This window comes from Hemibagrus wyckioides, linkage group LG11 (genome assembly GCF_019097595.1).
Source record: "Hemibagrus wyckioides isolate EC202008001 linkage group LG11, SWU_Hwy_1.0, whole genome shotgun sequence".
Lineage (NCBI taxonomy): Eukaryota > Metazoa > Chordata > Actinopteri > Siluriformes > Bagridae > Hemibagrus > Hemibagrus wyckioides.
This window is the reverse complement of record NC_080720.1, coordinates 32,365,852-32,386,054: the sequence shown is the minus strand read 5'-3', so window position 1 is coordinate 32,386,054 and position 20,203 is coordinate 32,365,852. Positions and strand designations below refer to the sequence as shown.

The 20,203-nt window shown below is 40.3% G+C and overlaps 1 protein-coding gene across 1 annotated transcript; it reads right to left on the bottom strand.

Annotated features, from left to right (window-relative positions):
• Window positions 1-17,051: 17,051 nt before the first annotated feature.
• Window positions 17,052-19,220, bottom strand: cxcr4a (chemokine (C-X-C motif) receptor 4a). The gene is made up of 2 exons (XM_058402084.1): window positions 19,143-19,220; window positions 17,052-19,018 (listed from the first exon to the last, which is right to left on the bottom strand). The coding sequence occupies exons 1-2, from the start codon at window positions 19,155-19,157 to the stop codon at window positions 17,927-17,929; spliced, it is 1,107 nt and encodes a 368-aa protein (XP_058258067.1). The 5' UTR covers window positions 19,158-19,220; the 3' UTR covers window positions 17,052-17,926.
• Between the last annotated feature and the right edge of the window lie 983 nt (window positions 19,221-20,203).

The window sequence follows — 20,203 nt, the reverse complement described above, 5'->3', positions numbered from 1 at the left end:
GTCCGTACAGTTAACCTGAGCAAAAATATGGCGCATTTTCCTTAGCTTCCTGGTAGAAATATATATAAATATATATAAATATATTTTGTTGAATATCTCCAATAAAACACGATGTCAACAGAACAAATCTTAAGCATTGAAATTTATTATAAAAACCACGATCATACTGCTTCCATGTACCAATTTTAAAAAATTAGAAAATCTGAAACCTCTACTCTAATATCGCAACAGCGTTATAAATACGTTATTAACCCCCGTGACGCTTCTCCGTGTTGCTGTGTGCATCACTTCACCATAAAAACAGTATATAAGTCAAAATTCATGCTATAAACTATTATTTTGATATATATTCAGGATGTATTCACATAGTAAAGACTTCACTTGCCTAAATAGTGTAATATAATGAATCTGTAAATATCGGATACACAATTATTTAGTTTTAATGAAATCTTAACATATTTCAATCTAATAAATGATGTCCATAAGCACGATCAGTTTCATTTAAAATAATATGCTGTATTATGACTTTTATTTTGGGGAAAAAAATGCCTCCAAGTGAAATTAGATAGCAGCCCAGCATTAGCATTTCATGGACGGTGGGCTAAACATTTATTAGAATGTTATAATGTATTAATAAAGTGTTTAATTTCATTGTAGGATGTTAGTGAGACATATTGTGAGAACACTTTAAGACTTTTTATAAGAGTTTCCTGTTTTTTCTCTGCTGTTATTCTTTTTTTTTAATTAAAAGTCTAACGACACCTGAGAGACCAGAAGATGGCGATCTTTATCCTCTATACCAGATCGAACCCCATCATCGTCCTTCCCAAGTTCAGACTGCAGGAGTCGCCATTCACAACACCACATGGAAACAAAGGCCCTTGACTGTCTTATCACTAGCTGACTAAAAACTACAAAACATCTGCTTCTGCGTTCCACTGCTGTCCATTTTCCACTCATAATAAAACACAAAATACAAAAAACAAGATCTCTGCTAATCCATACGGTATATAGTTTACAACAATATTATCTCTCTGATTATTGCATCCTCTCAGATGAACACAGATGCTATCGCTAGCATGCCACAAAGACCATTTCAGTTCAAATAAGAAAGTATAGAAGATATTATGTCTACTGATTCCTCACTAACAGATATAAAGAACTGTGAGAGGACTGGACAGAGGGAAAACACCTCAGTGCTCAGATTGTTCTCGAATCCTTGGATTGGAACGAATCAGTGCATTGAAAGCAACATGTAGGCTCCTTAGTGCTGGAACATATTGTTGAGTCTTTTTGTTCAATGTTATCTGATATGATTTGCTCCTAACTCGTTATCTGTATCTGGTACCATATCGGAAAGAAACCGATATTCAGGTATGTCTGGTAGTTTTTACTGGAGAATGTAGTAGAGACAGGATCGAGGTGTGCAGGAAGAAACAAGTGCCAGACTTCCATAAAGCTGTCAAAACAACGTGCTGTCATTGACACAGGAGGGTGTTGGCTCAAGAAGGTTATCCGACGTTCAGATTAGCGAGCAACAAAACACAGAGCCACGATTTCAGAGACATAAACGTCTAAATAGACATTTTTAATAAACCATTCCTAAGACCAATCCTGTGGTGTTTTTTTCTGACGTTTCTTCACTTTCATCAAGCTCACAGCTTTAGTTTCCATTTGCTGTTTGATGCAGAAAAAAACAAGAACCATGGTTTAATTGTTTCCTGTCATGTACATCCTCTTAATAAAGGTGTACAGAGATATACAAAGCTTGGAAGGAAGTAGCAGAGATGGTTGCTGCCTCTTGTGAGTGTATATCGCTAGTAAAGTTAGGCAAGCACAAAACAGCCACTGATTTGTTATTATCATTCATCCATATTCATTTTCTTTTTAACTAGTTAATTCAGTTTATCTATAAAACCGCTAGACAGGTCACGCCCACCAGAGACCAGGCCCAGTCAGTAGTACAAGCAGCTTGTCGCTTGCTAGTGTGAATGTTGGGTCACTGGAACATGTTGACCACAAGGTCATGACAGTTTAAATGTATTCATGTTATGGCCAGTCGAGCTAATTCAATTCAGCATTGGGATTGATCAGCATTCTTTTTAGCGAGATGTAAAACGGCCCCGTACACAGCTCTAGTTTCAGCTAAAAATAAACGACACCCGTGTTTACAGTGGTGTCTAACAGGTGTGGTTATGTAGAGAAACGTGTGTCAGACTCCAGACTCGGAGCATCGTGTGGGTTTGATTTTTTGCAGCAGCAGACCAGGTTTGGGTTTTTTATGTGGTTTCCTCAACAGAAAAACGAAAGGCAGAGGATGGCGCCAATTTTTGAAATCTGCGACATCTGTGAAAGGGTGGAGTCACATGCTCTACAAACGTCTCTATTTCTGTGTCTGAATGGTGGAAACCTCCATTTAAGTATTATTTTGGAAGATTTTTTACTTTAGTGAAGTACTGAAAATTTTTTTGTCGTTTGTTTCTTCAGCTACAAACCTCATATTTTTACTCTTCATATTCGTTTCATTCATTAAAATGTTCATGAAAAGTATTCATTTAAAGCGTCAGGACGAAATGGTTTATTTACCTCGTTAATTTCTAATTTATTTTGAAAAAATTCCATGCAATCTGAGGAAATATTATGTGTTAAGCTAACTTTAAGAGTGATAAATTAGCTAGATAAATTAGTTTGGTAAATTATCTGAATAGTTAAGATGAGTAAAGATGATGAATAAACTGGTTAATTTTTTTAAATGATAACGCTCATTAGCGCATTAACTAGCAAGCCAAATTAATCTAACAACTGATTGTTGCTTGAACTAGCTGAGTTAGCTTTGACTTGTGGTTAACTTTATCAGCAGTTTATTTATTTATTTGCTTTTTATTCATGATGTTTAAATGTAGATTCTTTTACGTAAGTGGATTTTTGGCACCGTACTTTTTAGTTAAGCGTGTTGGAATCTATTTTCTAAAATTCTTTCCACACACACAGGTGAAGGAAAGGTAACTGTCTTTGTTTTTTTTTTAAATACAAGTGTAAACATGCAAATATTCATATGAGGGGATGATAAACAGGCTTACGCATGCACATGGGAGCTGAAACACCGCACACACAATCACACACCTGATACAGGTAGAAGGGGTAAAGACAGAGGCATCTAGACGTCTATCTGCGCCGGCGCCTTCGGATCTGCCATTTTGTAAGGTATGAAGTTTGCAAGTTTAGGGAAGCAGGATTCTTTCCTTGCACAATCGAGCCTGGAACATGTCAACACCTTAAACTGCCAAAAAGTGAGAGAGAGAGAGAGAGAGAGAGAGAGAGAGAGATATCATCTCAATGAGTGCAAAGACTTTGTTTGTCATGAGTTTTAACACGTAGAGTACTTGTTGTTCTATCTGATACGATTGAGGCCAGATGAAACAGTAAAGCTCGAAATTCTAGAAATTCTTCATATGTAATGTTACTATAGGGTTAAAAAGACGAAGTTTTTTGTTATAGGAAAATGAAAACATTGATTAGATTCAGACAAATGTCTATTTTACAAAATTAAAAACATTCCAACAAGTCTTTCATAAAGATCTATGCAGTATTATTTCTGATCATTTTTACTAAATGACCAGTGCACATGATCACGATCATGGTGGCCAAATGCTCGGAAAATCCCTCTGTCCATTATGAACACTTTATAATCGCAGCTTGTTGTGAATAATTCAGTGCTCTGAATTATTAGTCTACACTGACTCGAATGGGAAAGGTGTGTAGAAGCAAACGAGAGGAATTTAAATCTACATTTACACTACACTGCCAAAAGTATTGGGACACCCCTCCAAATCATTGAATTCAGGTGTTGTTTTTCAGGTGTTGGGCTCGGCCCCTTAGTTCCAGTGAAAGGAACTCTTAATGCTTCAGCTTCATACCAAGACATTTTGCACAATTTCATGCTCCCAAATTTGTAGGAACAGTTTGGGGATGACCCCTTCCTGTTCCAACATGACTGCACACCAGTGACCAAAGCAAGGTCCATAAAGACATGGATGAGTGAGTTTGGTGTAGAGGAACTTTACAGAGTCCGACCTGATAGAACACCTTTGGCGAGCCAGGCCTTCTCATCATCACAACATCAGTGCCTGACCTCACAAATGCACTTCTTCTAGAGAGGAATGGTCAAAAATTCCCATAAACATAAACACACTCCTAAACCTTGTGGAAAGCCTTCCCAGAAGAGTTGAAGCTGTTATAGCTGCAAAGGGCAGGACAACTCCATATTACATTCATGTGCATGTAAAGGCAGGTGTCCCAAAACTTTCGGCAATATAGTGTATATCCGTAAAAGTGCAGTGTCAAGCTTTTGAAGTTAAATAATCGAAGACAGGGTGGTGTGATGAGGCGAAGTTACTATCATCACTGCAGTGTTGATTATTTTCCTATAACCGCATACCACAGAGGGTTTTTTCCCTCTTATACCACAGCAATTTGTCAAACATCCACGAAACAAGGTCTTGTATTGGTTGTGGTACATAATGAGTGTGTTAATGTAAACCTGTGCAGTGCGATCAGAGCTGCTGTTAGAGAAATGTAATCAACATCTGACCAATCAGATTTGAGCCTAAACACTAAACCTAAACACACGGATTTCCAGGAACATTGAGCTACTGAAATAATCCACACACACATGAGTGGGTATTTAGTAGCCCCGACTGAGGGAGTGCAGATGTGGAGGGGTCAGAGGTCATCCCCAGAAGGTCAGAAGCTGCACTCCTAGAGTAGCAGAGCTTTCCAAAACAAGAAGGATTTCATCTCCTGAGGGCAGAATTTCATCAAGAGAGACAAAAATGCACTTAAGGATTTAATGGTATGTGTTGCAAAAGTGAAAATCCCCTAGCGTAACTTTATGGTAAGGTGTGATGAGAGCAGCTTTATATAATTATATAGACTGCGTTCACGTGTAAGGACCTGCATCGTCTTGAAATATGAACGCTGCTGTGGAGGCACTTGCTTGAGTGTCTGTGTGTAGAGAAAAAAATGCTAAATAAGATAAGGAATTTGGTGTTACCTTTAATGTCAGTTTATCATTCAATTTCACTTACGTTTTAGCACCCACAGCGCGCGGAACGCTAGCCGACAAACCAGTTCTACTCAAAATACCAGAAACTCTTGAATTGTGAGGTCACAGTGACATCAAACGTGACAGAATGTTCCATAGACATCATTAGCCTAGTAGTTAGCCTAACGTTGGCTAGCCCTCTATTACTTTCTACAATAAACTCCTACAATTACCTAGCTAGCAAATTTAGCAAACATGGCTAGCTAGTCAATTCAGATCGTTCAACAAACTACCTAGCTATGTTAAATACGACTGTGTGAATTCCGTTACACGTGCGCTTCTGCTCTGTGTGTTTTTGTGTGTGTGTGTGAGAATGCATGAGAATGCACCTGAACCTCTCGCTTTGTCTTTGTTGCTTGTTTACTGCGACATCTGAAAAACTTCCGTGTGTGTGTTTTACAAAAGGGAAGAAAATACGTTAAGGAAAATCATTGTATGGAGAAGCAGCTGTGGAAGTGTGTGTGTGTGTGTGCTGGGGATATCACAGGAGGCCATGAACAACAATACACTCAAACAACACAGCCTGATATTTAACCCTAATACTTTCTCAGGTACTATAGGTGTCAAAGAGTGACATGTGGGCAGAGCTAAACATAGTGCAGCTCACTGATTGGTCAGCAGAAATCGCCTCCAGTTAGAACAGCTTTTTATAGTGATATTCAGTAGTGTATAGACTTGCAGATTTTGCTTTGAGTTGCACAAATATTATTTTAAAATAATATTTAAAATTAAAATATTTTTTAATTAAAAAATTTGCTTTATATTTTTTTATTAAAATAAAAAATTATAATAAAAAATATAATAAATAATAATTAATTAATTATATTGTTTTTTTTTTAAATAATAAATCTTTCACATTTTTTTTTGTTTTAATTATTTATGCACAGGAATATTTACCTTATTTAAATTTGTTTTACATGTCCTTAGTACAAGTCTCTCTCTCTCTCTTCTTGAGAATTAAAGAATTGGCACCCATGGCTTCCTTTAAGTTGCTCACCATGTCATAAAATAAACATTCTTAGTTCTTGTCCATCATTAATCTCCAGCCCACAGCCCCTGGGATTCAGGTAGTCCTGTATATGGACTAGTAACTGCACCGTGTTGTACCGTTTGAGATTTGGGTGAGAAATAGTGCCCTTGGCCTGACCACGCTTTCTCTCTTGTGATTGTGCGAATAAGTGGCTTGTGGCGTGTAATGCGGAGCAGATGACGGATTAGTGCCTTGGTGTGGACATGTGAAAATGGTGCTAGCTGAAACGCACTCCCTTTCCCACCATTGTCTGTGGAAGCCCACAGGAAAACAGGCTCAGAAAGCTGTTCAGCTCAGCTCTGTCTGCTCCTCACCTTGGCATTGAACCTCACCATCAATCTAAGCTAATGATTCAGGTTTGACAGGGTGTTAAGTGTGCTCTTCTTCCTATACCCCTGTTCCGCTTATCTGTCACCGAGCAGCGTTAAAGTCTGCTTTATCGTGACGTTTACTTTGTAGTTAGAGAAGATGAGTGACGAGCCGTCAGGGTGTGCAGCAGAAGGATATCTTGCTGATCTCTTGAAGCAGTATAGTCCTAGCTTAGTATAGTATAGTATAGTAAAAAAAAAGCTTCATTTAAAAACAACTGAATTTGTTATTAGACCATGTATAGCATCCTGTTACTGTCGAATAAAAAATATAAACACCGGGTAGATATTATAAGTCGGGTGGATTGATTATATGTGGGTAGATCTGGCAACCCAGAAAGAACAGGTACACTGAACGGGGGAAAAACAGGCACGAGGACAAATCTGACGACTTCAAGAGTCAGGCAGAAAGATATGAGATAAAAGAGATTCCTAGGAAATCTTCACACACACACACACATACACACACACACAAGTCAGCTGCAGGATGTTGTTGGGCTTTTGAGGACATCCTCCACGCTGAATGAATAGATAGCTGTTTCATTGGATGAAGCTCTGCCTGGTTTGGAGTACGAAGCAGACATAGCAGACGGAGCAGACGGAGCTGATGGAACAGACGGAGCTGCTGACCAGGAAACCATTGTGGAAGGAAATCATTATATCACAGAATCATTGTGCCATTGTGGTATTTTTAGTGAGTGGAATACGTGCATGAGTTAATGTTTGGGTTTAGATCCCTGGCCTGGTTCACATGCACTGATTGAGGCGTGTGTGTGTGTGTACAGTGTGTGTACAGTATTGCGAGGTCACCTGTTGTGCTCTTCAGACTTCCCACAAACAGATAGGAAGAAGCATTTCCTGTTGTTGTATGTCTATTGTCGGAGTCAATGCTCTAAAATTATAGCCAGTCCTGAGATGTTACAGTTGCGTGTGCAAAAGTTTGTGCACCCCCAGGTCAAAATAATAATAACAAGTATATGTATTATATATACATATATTAGGCTTCCATCATTCAGATGATCCAAATTTATGTCAAACACGATATGCCGTCTTCCTCTAATCATCTTCTGACACGTGAGATTTTTTTTTTTTATTGGTGTTTGTTTACTGTTCATGGTATCTGTTAATCAAACTCAGTGGGAGGGGTTACTTTTAATAAAATAAAAGTAAAATTCAAATGATTAGGGACTCAATCCAGGGAGTGCTAAATCACACGAGGTAGCTAGCCTTATTAGCAGATGTTAGCTATCTAACGCTAACGTTATTGCACACGGATCGATGCTGTTAGCGTAAACAGAAGCTCGAACCTCGTGGGAGGAGAACATCTGACTGGAAGGTCAAGCCTATTAACGATCTCTGAGAATGGAGGCTTTTCTAAGCAGGACTGTTTTCCCAATTCATCCATTAACTTTGGATAAACTCAAACCGTGAGAGAGAAAGAGACGCATCAGACGCTGAAGAAAAGAGTCTGCTGAGGACGTGGCTGTTACAACAGAAAATATAGCTATAAAAACATTTCTTAAAACGTTAATTCTTAATCTTCAGGACTGTACATGTCTCTGTCTGTCTGTCTGTCTGTCTATCTATCTATCTATCTGTCTGTCTGTCTGTCTGTCTGTCTGTCTGTCTGTCTATAAATCTTCAGTACATTAATTTTTTTACTTTAATTCGTAATTATTTGTACTCGTTACTAGATCACATGCTGTAAGGATAAATAACAGATCAACACTCCTGGTGTTTAAAGGGTTAAAAGTGTGACATCATTTGTGAGAAGGAAGCTTTTGAAACTTTATCACACCTGAATGACTCAACCCTGGCCCTTTCCTCGGGTCAGAGACACATCAAACACTTCCTTACAAAACTAACCGCACACACACACACACACACACACACACACACACACATAGAGGCTTCAGGTGGATTCCAGGTGGAGCAGCGAGGGAGGGGCGGAGTTATTAGGTTGAAAGGGGCGGAGTTATTTGGTTAGGTTGTTTAATTTTTATCTTTTTATATTTAAGTGTTTATTTATTCACATTGTTCCCGAATACTGATTCCTGCAGTTCCGAGATTATTTCTCCATGGAAACACACTTGGGATGATCTTGGGATGATCGGCTCAATCAGGTGAAGAGAAAACATTAAACCCTGCAGGTCAGCAGGTTTCGAGACTGGAGCGGTGTACTAAACTCTTTCCACTCAGGATTCCTAAACACAGAAACACAGAAACACAATACCCTGAGATTCCTCTCTGCAGAATAAGCCTTTGCTTGTTTTGTTTTGTTTTTTTTCTTCTGGAGACCCAAAAAAATAACCCCCACAGGAATTGACACAACAATGAGCATCCTTCGACTGTTCGTGCCAACAGAACAGCTGGTTTGAGGGGAAACCGTGGGGGCAGCAGCGTCTCTCTCATCGCTCTCTCCTCTTTTCTATCCCTCCCTCTATCCTTCCTTCTACTCACTCCATCTTCACTGTTTGGTCCCGAACCCCTTTTTCCTTTTTGCTCAGTATCCGAAAAGCAGGAAGCTCCACAAAACAAGGCGCACGAGGAAAAAAAAAGCCTCTAAGTAAACTTCCAGGTTCTATTTCTCCGGCTTCCTGCCGAGATTGTGTTGTCCGAGGCTGTGGGAAACTAGATTTAGGTCTTTCACTCAGCTCTTCAGTGCATTCACTAAAGTCCTTCACTAAAACGGCCCCCGGGTCCATTGTGTGCTCGCTCTCCCAGCCCCGGATGAGCTGCTCGCACGTGTGCATTTGTGTTTGTTGTGTTATTGCATGTTCTGCTGCGGTGACTAACATTTTTTCTCAGCTTCAAATCATCGTCTTCACACTGATCATGTTTATTCGTGATAGCATCAACTGATGCTTGATGCTATATTCTTGGTATTCCTGTGAGATGTTCGCAGGTGTGTTCCAGGTAGAGAAACCTCGACCACTCTGAACGCCTGAACATAAGAGACGTTAGCTCTTAAAAAACAGTTTTAAGGCGACATTTAGCATTCTATTAAGAAGAGTCCAACTCTGCTAGGCTAGGCGAAGCAGTATTTCTGTCTCCTTATTTTTACAGAGTGTTTATGCAGAAATCTGGCAACCTCGGAGGTGTGAACTCTATCTATCTATCTATCTATCTATCTATCTATCTATCTATCTATCTATCTATATATCTGTTTAGGTGAAGCAGTGTTTCCGTCTCCCGATTTTTAAGGAGTGTTTGCGTACAGATGAGGAGAGAGAAAAAATTAGCAACAAATTAAGCTAACACAAAACAGCAAACGTACAGACTGTATATACAGTAAAGTTGGGGAAACTTTTATTGTTCTGACCTGGAGGTCAGAAGTTTTGACTCCTGCTGATCAACAGGTAGCAGAAATGCATTGTGGGTAATATAGGAAAGCAAGCATTTTGGAACGAACTCCAAAAGAATTCTTGGACATTAATCTGTGTTAATCAATACACTGAAATTTTTATGTAGATTTTCCCTTCCAGAACAGTGAATAGATTGATGCTGTTTGTGTGTGTGTGTGTGTGTGTGTGTGTGTGTGTCTAGCTAAACCGTAAAAAAAGCGAGTGGACAGCGAGTGTGAAGCGCATCAGCAGGTGTCACGAGTTCTCACATCTGTCTGATTAGCCACCGTGTCCAGCTTGTTAGCAACAGCGCCGGGTTAATGACATGTTAGCTGGATTAAATGTGGCTTCTTTTACACCTTCATCCAGAGAGAGAGAGAGAGAGAGAGAGAGAGAGAGAGAGAGAGAGAGAGAGAGAGAGAGTACTCTGTGGAACAGCTGCTGAGGGAATTTCAGTGACCTCTGATCCTCAGCTGTGTTGACAGACACAAATAAAAGCCACAGCTTTCACCATCCCAACCTCAGATCTAAGCTAGCTAGCTAATTAACTCGCGTATGAAAAATGACCAAAAAAATAACAATTTGTGAAGTAAACCATGACTTAGCTAGTCAGCTAGTGTACTTAGCAGCTAGCTAGATCATTATGTACCACAGAAACATTAATAGCATGTGTGTAAATCTTTTCTTTCACTTCACGCTTGATTTTGATTCGTTATTTATCCCGGCTAGTTTGTTTCACAACGCCAGCTGTTAGCGTGCTTGCTAGTTTCTTATGCTAACTGAGTTTTTTTAGAGAAAGATGTTGGTGTGTGTTTGGTTGTTTGTGAGGATGTCAGAAAGGAAATACTTCAGAGTGCTGCGTGAGAAGGACGTGTGACTTGTTTTTGTCACTCTGTGCGTGTACGTAAATGTGTGTGTGTGTCAGAGGAAGTGAGGGAAACTGCAGGTGTAAGGAAGAGCGCTGGCATGACAACAGGTGCCCAAGCACCTGCCTATCTGTCAGGAAACCGTGTGTCTGTGTGTGTGTGTGTTTTCTTTAACTTAAAGTACATCTGTGCGTATACAGTTGTGTGCAAAAGTTTGTGCACCCTCCAACAACCCCCCCGACCCCCCCCCCTTCCTCATCCCACTTTTTAGTTACTTAGTTAGTTCTTGTTGCACTGACCGCCTTGTTGGACTGACCACTTTATTTACTAACCAATTTATCATTCTTTGATATCAGCGAATCTGTAAATACCAACCAAGGATTTTGTGGTTTAGGTTTCAATTAGAGTGCACACACACACGCACACACACACACATTCACACCTACCTAATCCCATCATTCATCACATTTTTTTTTTATCCATAAAAGTCCAGCTGCCGTGAACCCCAAGCCCTATCCCTTATACGCCAAACACACACACCAAGCAGATCAGATTTCTGACGTCCAGCCAAACGCCGTCTGATATGTCTAATCTGGTCAAAGCTGCTCAGGAGAGCCTAAAGGCCTGGCCTGTGGCACAACCTCTCAGATTGCCGGGGCGTAAAAGAAAAAAAAGAAAAACTGAGCAAACGAAAGCCGAAAGCTTTTTCATCTCGAGTTTAAACGAGGGCTAATCAGAGTTAAAAAGCTGGCGGAATGGCTGAAGATCTGCAGCCAGCATAAATACGCAGGGTGTGTGACTTGTAGTGGAAAAGATAAGACCTAAATTGCCTCTCTCTCTCTCTTTTTTTTTTCTTTCTCTCTTCTTAAAATAAATTTCCAGTAAGGGTCTTCAACTCCCTGAAGACAGCCACAAACACTTTTTTCTCAAACAATCGCAGGAGCTCTGGAGACTTCCTGGTAAAGATAAGGTTTAAGACTTACATAAGCATGAAATCAAGTCGATTTGAGAACAAACAAAATAGCAGAGTAGTAACAGGGGATAAACGATAAACGTCAGTAACGACAATGTGGAGCTGAATAAAAATGCAGTAGTAATGAGTAAAGATAATGCAGAGGTGAGTCAAGACACGACGGCAGGACTGAGTCCAAGTAAATCTCAGCTCCCACAAACTGACTGTTTTATGTGTACTAACAAGTTAGAGAGAGAGAGAGAGAGAGAGATCAGACTTGACCGTCCTAAAAGAGTTAACCATTTACTTTATCATGAGGTTTTTCAGCTCTGAGTCTCTTTAAGTTAAACTACAGACTCGTTGTAGGTTTAATTGCTTTATTGCTGAATTTCCCCCTCGCTCTTCACTTTTACCTTCAAGCAAACTGGGAAGTTTCCTAGCAACCAAACACACACACGTTACCCCGGCAATAAAACCGTCACTTTCTACGCTTTAGTCACTGACTGAGGGACGTAAATCATGGCACCCTGCCATACCACACACACACAGAGAGAGAGAGAGAGAGAGAGAGAGAGATAGAGAGAGAGAGAGACACACATCACACACACTGAGAGAGAGAGAGAGAGAGAGAGAGAGACACACACACACACACCCACACACACACACACACACACACACAAAGAAATGAGAAATCAGAAAAAAAAAAATGAAAACGTAGGGGGTTTCATAAACGCCCACGCTTGCAGAAAGCCTGGAGGTAAACTCGCCTGAATAAGACGTGGGTTTTGTTTAAGGGAAATCACTGAGATCACAAAACGATAAGTTCTACCAAACCAAAATCTCTACAGCGCTACAGAAAGGAATCGGTGTGTTACAGACACGGGAAGAACAGATCATCGAAAAATAGCTTTCAGAAAAGATGCTAACGATTAAAACCAGTTGTCTTATGTGTCATTATAACTCCTCTTAAAAAACTTCAACACCTGCTCAGAGTTCATCGAACGCTTTAAGCGTCTTATTTTAATCCGTGTAAATAATAAAATGAGTGAATATGTAGCCTAGCAATTGGATTAGCGTGCTATTCCTGACTATATTTACCACAGCTAACTCTTTATTACGTCAGCAATGGTTCTCAACACCGCAAGCATCCAGGAAATTCGAACACTGTGTGAGCGTTCGCTAGCTAATTATGAGGGAAAACAACTGTGTTAGCTAGCATGCCTTCATTCAAACAACTGAGAGCCGAAACCTGACAGGAATCATCAATGTTTACCTCAGATGTGTTGCTAAATTACCGTAATGACACCGCACTCACATGTAGGCTAGGCTAACCACAGTTTCGTGGCGCTAATTTAGCACAACACAAGATCGAGCTGCTATTTATTTGCACCTCGTGTTTGATAGTTTCTTTGTAGCTCTCTGTGTGTCGCTAGTGCTTATCCATGTTTCCCTGTGGTTGTAGTGGTGGTTCTACTGGTGGTAGTGGTGTTGGTGTTGGTGGTGGTGGGGTTGTTATGTGGTGAGAGATGGGAAATGAGATCAGATCAGACTGCTGAAGTGTTTTCACAGCTAAAGCTGCTTTCCCAGTGGGCTTTGCAACAGGAAGTGCTCTCCTTAACAGATACTTCCCCTAAAATAACACATACACATTAATCGCACAACAAACCTCCAGGGGAGGAGAATAAATCTTGGGTGTGAATATTATGTGTGTGTGTGTGTGTGAATGGTTTGTGTGAGGCAGAGTTGTATTCACTGAACATGTTTCACTGTGTGTTAATGCTGTAACATTTGGGTCACTCCGAAGTGGACGTCATGCCACCGACAAACTGGAGAACATTTGTAAATAATCTCAGCTTCGACTCTTCTCTTGCCCTCATTACCCCGAATCCTTTTGGGTAAACATGCAGAGGTCTGAAGGCCGCCCTGGGGTCGTGGTGGGGGTTAGAGGGGGGGGTGGGGGGGGTATGAGTTTTCCGCCTGTCAGGGTCGCAGGAACTGGGACTGGCCGCTAATGGCCCCTGACATGGGCTGTTTCCTGCTCTGTGGATGTCAATAGCTTTAGCCTCTAACCCTTAAGTGGAAAAACACACGCAGACCACACCAGAGTCCAGATCGAGTCCAGATCTCCTCCGTGTGTGGACCTCTGGAGAGCAAGAAAAACAGCAGACGGACTGACAGATCGGTTCATCATCAGTTCTTAATGGCTGAAAGTCGATATTCAAATGCAAAAGTATTGGAATAGGGCTAGAGATTGAGTCATTATGACGTGATAGTGATTAAGAGACACGTTCTTAGCAGCAACCTGTTAATCTGACAGAAGTGTGAATATTAGATTGGAATTTTATAATACTTTTATTCCTAAACTTCCTCCATTCAAGGAAAATCTTCTGACTATAGATTTCAGGAATGAAATTATTTATTTATTTATTTATTTATTTATTTATTTATTTATTTATTTAATTATTCATTTATTTATTTATTTTTTATTTTTTATTAATGTTTTCATTTATTTATTTGCTTTTACTGTCTCATAAGAGATTATATTGTGATGTCATAAAAAATACCAAAATAAATTTTTTTTTTTTATCACATATCTACACATATTCACATTTATGTTATTTAAAAAAAACTATGTTTATTTTGACTGTTTGAGCCAAAAGAGAGAAGAAAACATTGGAACGGAAGAAAAAAAGGAGCAGAAATTACTTCATTTAAAAAATTAAATATTAAAGACACTATTGTCTGGTTAGAGACAAATAATCGACAACAATGCGGTGTGATGAAGCAAAGGTAATTCTTTTTCTCTAACAGCACCACACCCAGTGTTTTATTCCTCTGGTGCCACAGAAAATTGGCAACAATTTTAATTCAATAATAAAAGATGTAATTTTTTTCCATTTATAGTTACGTGTAATGTTTTTAAAGTATTAATTTAAAAAATTAATGACTTTAAATCAATAGACCCAGGACTTTTTTATTTTATTTCATTTTTTATTTTGATTTATGTGATTCAGGAATTTAAGCTCCACCCCCTTGGCTCTGTCTCCACCTCTCTTCCCTGCGCTCCTGAGGGAGCCCGAGTCCGACAGAGCACTTAACACTCTCAGACATGCTAATCTTTCACACTCCACATTACAGGCCATTACACCGGCTCAGTGAGTGGACCAGGCCAGGTGTCGGCCTCCATTGTGCTGGAGTGTAAGTTTTGCTTCTCAATGGGTCGACTCTCACGCATTTCCCCCCTGTGTGTGTGAAACACGACCCTGCCGAGTGACCACTGACATGCAGAGTGTGTTTAATACGGCTCGGGACGGCCGTGATGCATTCACTCATTGTGTTTCAAAAGTTCAGGGGTTCATTTGGAACCTGTGTGTGTGTGTGTGTGTGTGTGTGGGATCAAGACTTAAGGCCATTTATTCTAACTGTGGTTAAAGCAGACTAATGTGACGACACGTGAAAACACATAAAGGCGCTCACGTGAACTCAAGGAAACACGTGACATCACACAAACAATGTAGACTTATACTGGAATGTTAGAAGTGAGAGAAAATCATGTGGAAAATAAATTAAGTAAGGATTTAAAAAGGTCCATAAGAAAAAATATATATAATGTGGAAAAAGTAACGTGAAAAATCAACAAATTGTGTGACAAAAAAAAAATCACAGATGACTGAATGAATGAATGAATGAATGAATGAATGTATGAATCAGAAGAAGGAATCGTGTGACAATAAATGAATCATCAATGTGAAAATTCATGAATCATAAAAAAAAATTAATGAAGTACTATAATCTTTATAATAAGATTTTATAAAAGAATCATGTGGGGGGGGGTCGAGCAGAAATGATTCATGTAGAAACGTGCATGTGGTGAAAGAATGTAAAAAACGAATCATATGAAAAGATCATACTTGGGAAATACATGAATAATATAAATAAAAATCACATCATTAATCAAGTGAAAAAAAGTATGTAGGTCTGATCGTGTCGAGTGAATCGTTTCAGCGTTTTCAGAATGATTCGTTTGAATGATTCATGAACTGATTTGGTGTGCTTTAGATGTATGTTTATAAAGTTCAGCAGTTATGTTTCCGATTTAGACAAGTAAAGGCTTAGAAATGTTTTTATGATGCGTCCAGTTATCGTTTCTATGGCAACGGCTCGTTCACATGGAATCGTTAGGATCGTATTTTTAATCGTTAGTGTGATGTTTTGAGACGTTTATTAGCAGGTGTTAGGGTTTTAACCAGTATAACATGTCATTCTTTGATATATTCTTTATATATATATAAATATATAGTTCATTAAAATCGTCGATTGTGGTTGTGAGAGAAAAAAAACACTTTATTTATTTTTATTTCACTTGCATAACATGCGCTATTATCAATCCTGATTTGTACTGCTCAGGTTTCGTTCTGCGCATGCGTGAGCAACATTGTACTATTAGTAGTATTAAAACGACAGTATTGTAAATACCTGCCTTATAAATAAACTGCTGTAAATCGTTTATATTTAAGACAAGGAGTAGACGCATTTGCGCACATGCGCAGTACAAATCGTGTAGTGAGTTATAATGCTACTAACAATATAATGTGTTGTTGGTAGCAATTTCGCGCATGCGCAGAAAAAACACCTGTGAAGTAAAGAAAAAACGGAAAATAATAATAATAATAAGATGATGAAAAAGAAGAAGAAGAAATGGTGTGCCTAAAAACATAAGAAGCACAAGAGGCGGGGTTTCAGTCGAGTGGGCGTGGCTTACGGTGTTTCTAATGAAGGACTGACAGATTTTCTGTCAGCGCCATGAAAAACTTCAACAAGAAAATGTCCTTTTTTCTATCTTAAACTTTTAGCTAACTTTTTACTGTGTAAAGAGAACATGTCGTCTGCCTAAAGAGCGCTTTAAGCGTCTAATGACGATGAAATTCTTGTGTACAATCTAGTTACACACTCTTACACAAACACAGCTAAAGTACGCAGGTGAATTAGTGACGTAAGCGGGATTTATTTCTCATAACGAACTCTGTCATTTAACCCCAAAACTCTGTCACAGCAGGAAATATTGTAGTGGAAAAATATGCATCAACATGCAGACATGTTTGTTTGTTAAATCTATAAAAATGACTGAACACATCAGTGTTTTGAGGGGGAAGATATACACCACAGTTAGCTTGCTAGCTTTGTTGCTGGCAAAAGACAGACACTTAGGCGTCTGTGGAGGAATAATGACGTCAGCCCCCCCCTCGCTTTTACACCTTTTGCTTTCTGCCCACCTATGGTTTTAAGAAACAGCTCATGACTCTATGTGATGTAGCAGCGCGGGGGATTTCACAATCACACACTCACACACAGAGAGAACTAAAAATACTCAAAATAAACCACCATTGTTTAAAAACCAAAATTTGTTTTTTATTAAAAGGACTCAAAAACACAGCTATACACAGCAGCAGCTCATATGAAAAACAGCAACACTCACTCACTCATCAACCCCTGAGGGGTTTTTACTGATTTCTTACAAACACAATAAATAAGAGCCATGATACATAAGTGCAGAATTAAAAACGCAATAAAAAAGACTTAGAGCAATAACAATACAGGTCTGTTTCTGGTATTTCCATCTGCTGTGCTGTTAAAACAGATGTCAGAAAATCTGCACATGGTGTTATTTTGTTAACACATCTGTGCTTCCTGACCTGACAAACAAACCTTTTTTTAACACAACCAGTGTGTTTAAAGCAGACACTCATATAACCTCAAATCAGGACAATACAAATAAAAGAACATGAAAAGCTGTTTGTAAAACTGATGGGTCTGATAGAAAGATGGACGGATGATATTTCTATGCTAAGGCAGTTCATTATAACACACACCTAACACAAGCTTAACACAATATGACACAGCAATGTGGTAAATGCATGAAAACAGCATTCTGACCACTCAGTATCCATCTGGAAAAGTACAAATGATCTTAAATGAAAAGGTTGACAGGAATTGCAGATGTGTTAGAAAGCTAAGGGAAGAGATATATGGATGGATGGAGTGATGGATGATAATTTGAAGCTTTTTGCTATCTCGTGATATCGCGCAGTCCATCATAACAAAAAAAAGAAGACATTTAACGCAATGTGACACAAAAAATGTGCTAAAAATCATTTAAAGCACAGGCTCAGCCTGTCCATTCAGTCACTTCAGTCCACGTGGATATTTACATCATTTCATTTTTTTCATTGCTAAGAGAAGTTCACGTGCTGTTTTTTGAGCGTTAACTGGAGTGAAAGCTCGATGACTCGGACTCTGTGGACACCGAGGACATGCCTGTTTTCCTCTTGGAGAGGCTCTTGAGACTGGATCCCAGACTGGATCCGCGTCCGGAAGTGAGCGCGCGCCGCGCCGACTTCTTAAACTTGACCCCGAGGAAGGCGTAAAGGATCGGGTTGAGGCAGCAGTGGAAGTACGCGAGCGCCTCGGTGACGAAAATCCACGTCTCGAGGCCGCTCTCGAGCGCGCAGCTGTGCGCAATGACGCCGAGCTGCAGGAGCGTGTCCACGATGATGCCCGCGCAGTAAGGCAGCCAGCACGCGAAGAAGCACGCCACGAGAGCCACGGTGGTGCGCAGCGCGCGCCTTTTCTGCGCCCCTTTGGAGCCGCGCGATAGCGTGACGATGATGACGCAGTAGCACACCAGGATCACGAGGCCGGGCAGGACGAAGCCGACCAGCACGTGCTGCGCGCGGAACGCCGCCATCCATGCGAGCGCCGTGTCCACCGGGTAGATTCGCTGGCAGACGACGCGCGTCTCGTCCGCGCCGCCGACGTCCTCGGCGCGCGCGAAGGCCAAGTCGGGCGCCGTGAGGAGCGCCGCGGGGAGCCACGCACCCACGTACACCACGCGCTCGGACAGCAGACGACGCGTGGCCTGGCTGCTCGTGGCGCGCACCACGGCCAGGTAGCGGTCCAGGCTGATGAAGGCGAGCAGGAGCACGCTGCCGTACAGGTTCACCGTGTACACCATGTGCACAAGCACGCACATGAAGCCACCGAAGCGCCAGCCGCTCGCCGCGTCCACCGCCCAGAACGGCAGCGACAGCACGAACAGCAGGTCGGCCACGGACAGGTGCAGCCGGTAGCGGTCAGTCATGGTGCGCGACTTTCTCTGGCACCCCATCACCACCACCACCAGCCCGTTGCCCACAAGCCCCAGCGCGAAGATCACACCGTACAAAGTGGGAAGCAAAATCCTCTGCAGGTCCTGGTTTCCCTCGCGGTTGCATGGCGTCTCAAAATCAGCGCCGATGTCTCCGGAGCCAAACTCGGTCGTGTTGTCATTGAGGAACTCATCCTCAAATATAATGTGCTGCAAAAACAACATCAAACATTAGCGTTATAAGCATTAATTAGATAGTTATTAGCATGAATAAGAGGCGTATATGCAATCGTAGTCCAATATTGCAGTTAAACACAGTATGAATGAAACTCACTTCGTAATAAGACATCCTCCAGATCAGATAAATCCTCTCTCTCACACCCTCGCAGTCTCTCTGGTTCTCCTCAGCCTCGCCACTACATTTAAATACGCCTCGCTCCGCCGAAACCCCGCCCACTCACCGAGCCACGCCCATAGACACGAGCCACTACAAAGCGTTTTTCTTAACAAAGCTCTTTTCCTGTTTTCGCTCTTAGAGACAGATGCTGTTATCTGGATGTGCAGAAAAATACTCTACTGTCTATAAATAAAGTACAAGATAAAAAACCATGACAGATGCATGACCAGTGTCATAAGCCAAAGATCACCTCCATCATACATACATACAGGGCTTGATAAGGGTGTGTGTGTGTGTGTGTTTAAGCAAAGTAATGAAATTACACTCATGAGTCAGAGTGAAAGGTGAGAAGAACCACTCATCTCAGACACACTGTATGATAATCCATCGTATGGTGTGTGTGTGTGTGTGTGTGTGTGTGTTAATGAGTGGTGCTCTTTATCATGCTAAGACCTCTCAAATGGGTGCTAATGTGTTAAGAAAGCAGATCAGAGATTCAGTAAAGGATCAACTCGTTTCTGGTTTAGTAAAGGACACTGCATTATTATTATTATTATTATTATTATTATTATTATTATTATTATTATTATTATTATTATTATTATTATTTCAATGATAAAAACACATCTGATGATCATTATTAATCAACATCCAGACATTCTGCCTTAATTAATTAATTAATTCTTATCTATATTTTGAATATTATTGAATGGGAATCTGTTGAACTCTGGTCTCTGATTGGTCAGAAGATTGTTGAGGAGTTTTGGCCAGCAGCTTTCATAGCAGTGCAGGTTTTATATGAAAGCACTCGTTATCAACGTCTTACTCGTTCGGCATGAAGGCGGTGACAGTGTGAAGTTTATTCATAAGAAGAAATGTGTTTGTTTAAGATTTTATGGGCGGAGTCTCCAGGGTCAGTTTATGTTTATATGAGAGTTTGTAGCTTGCAGACTTGACATGTAACTGTAAATGGATAAAAAAAAAAAATATATATATAT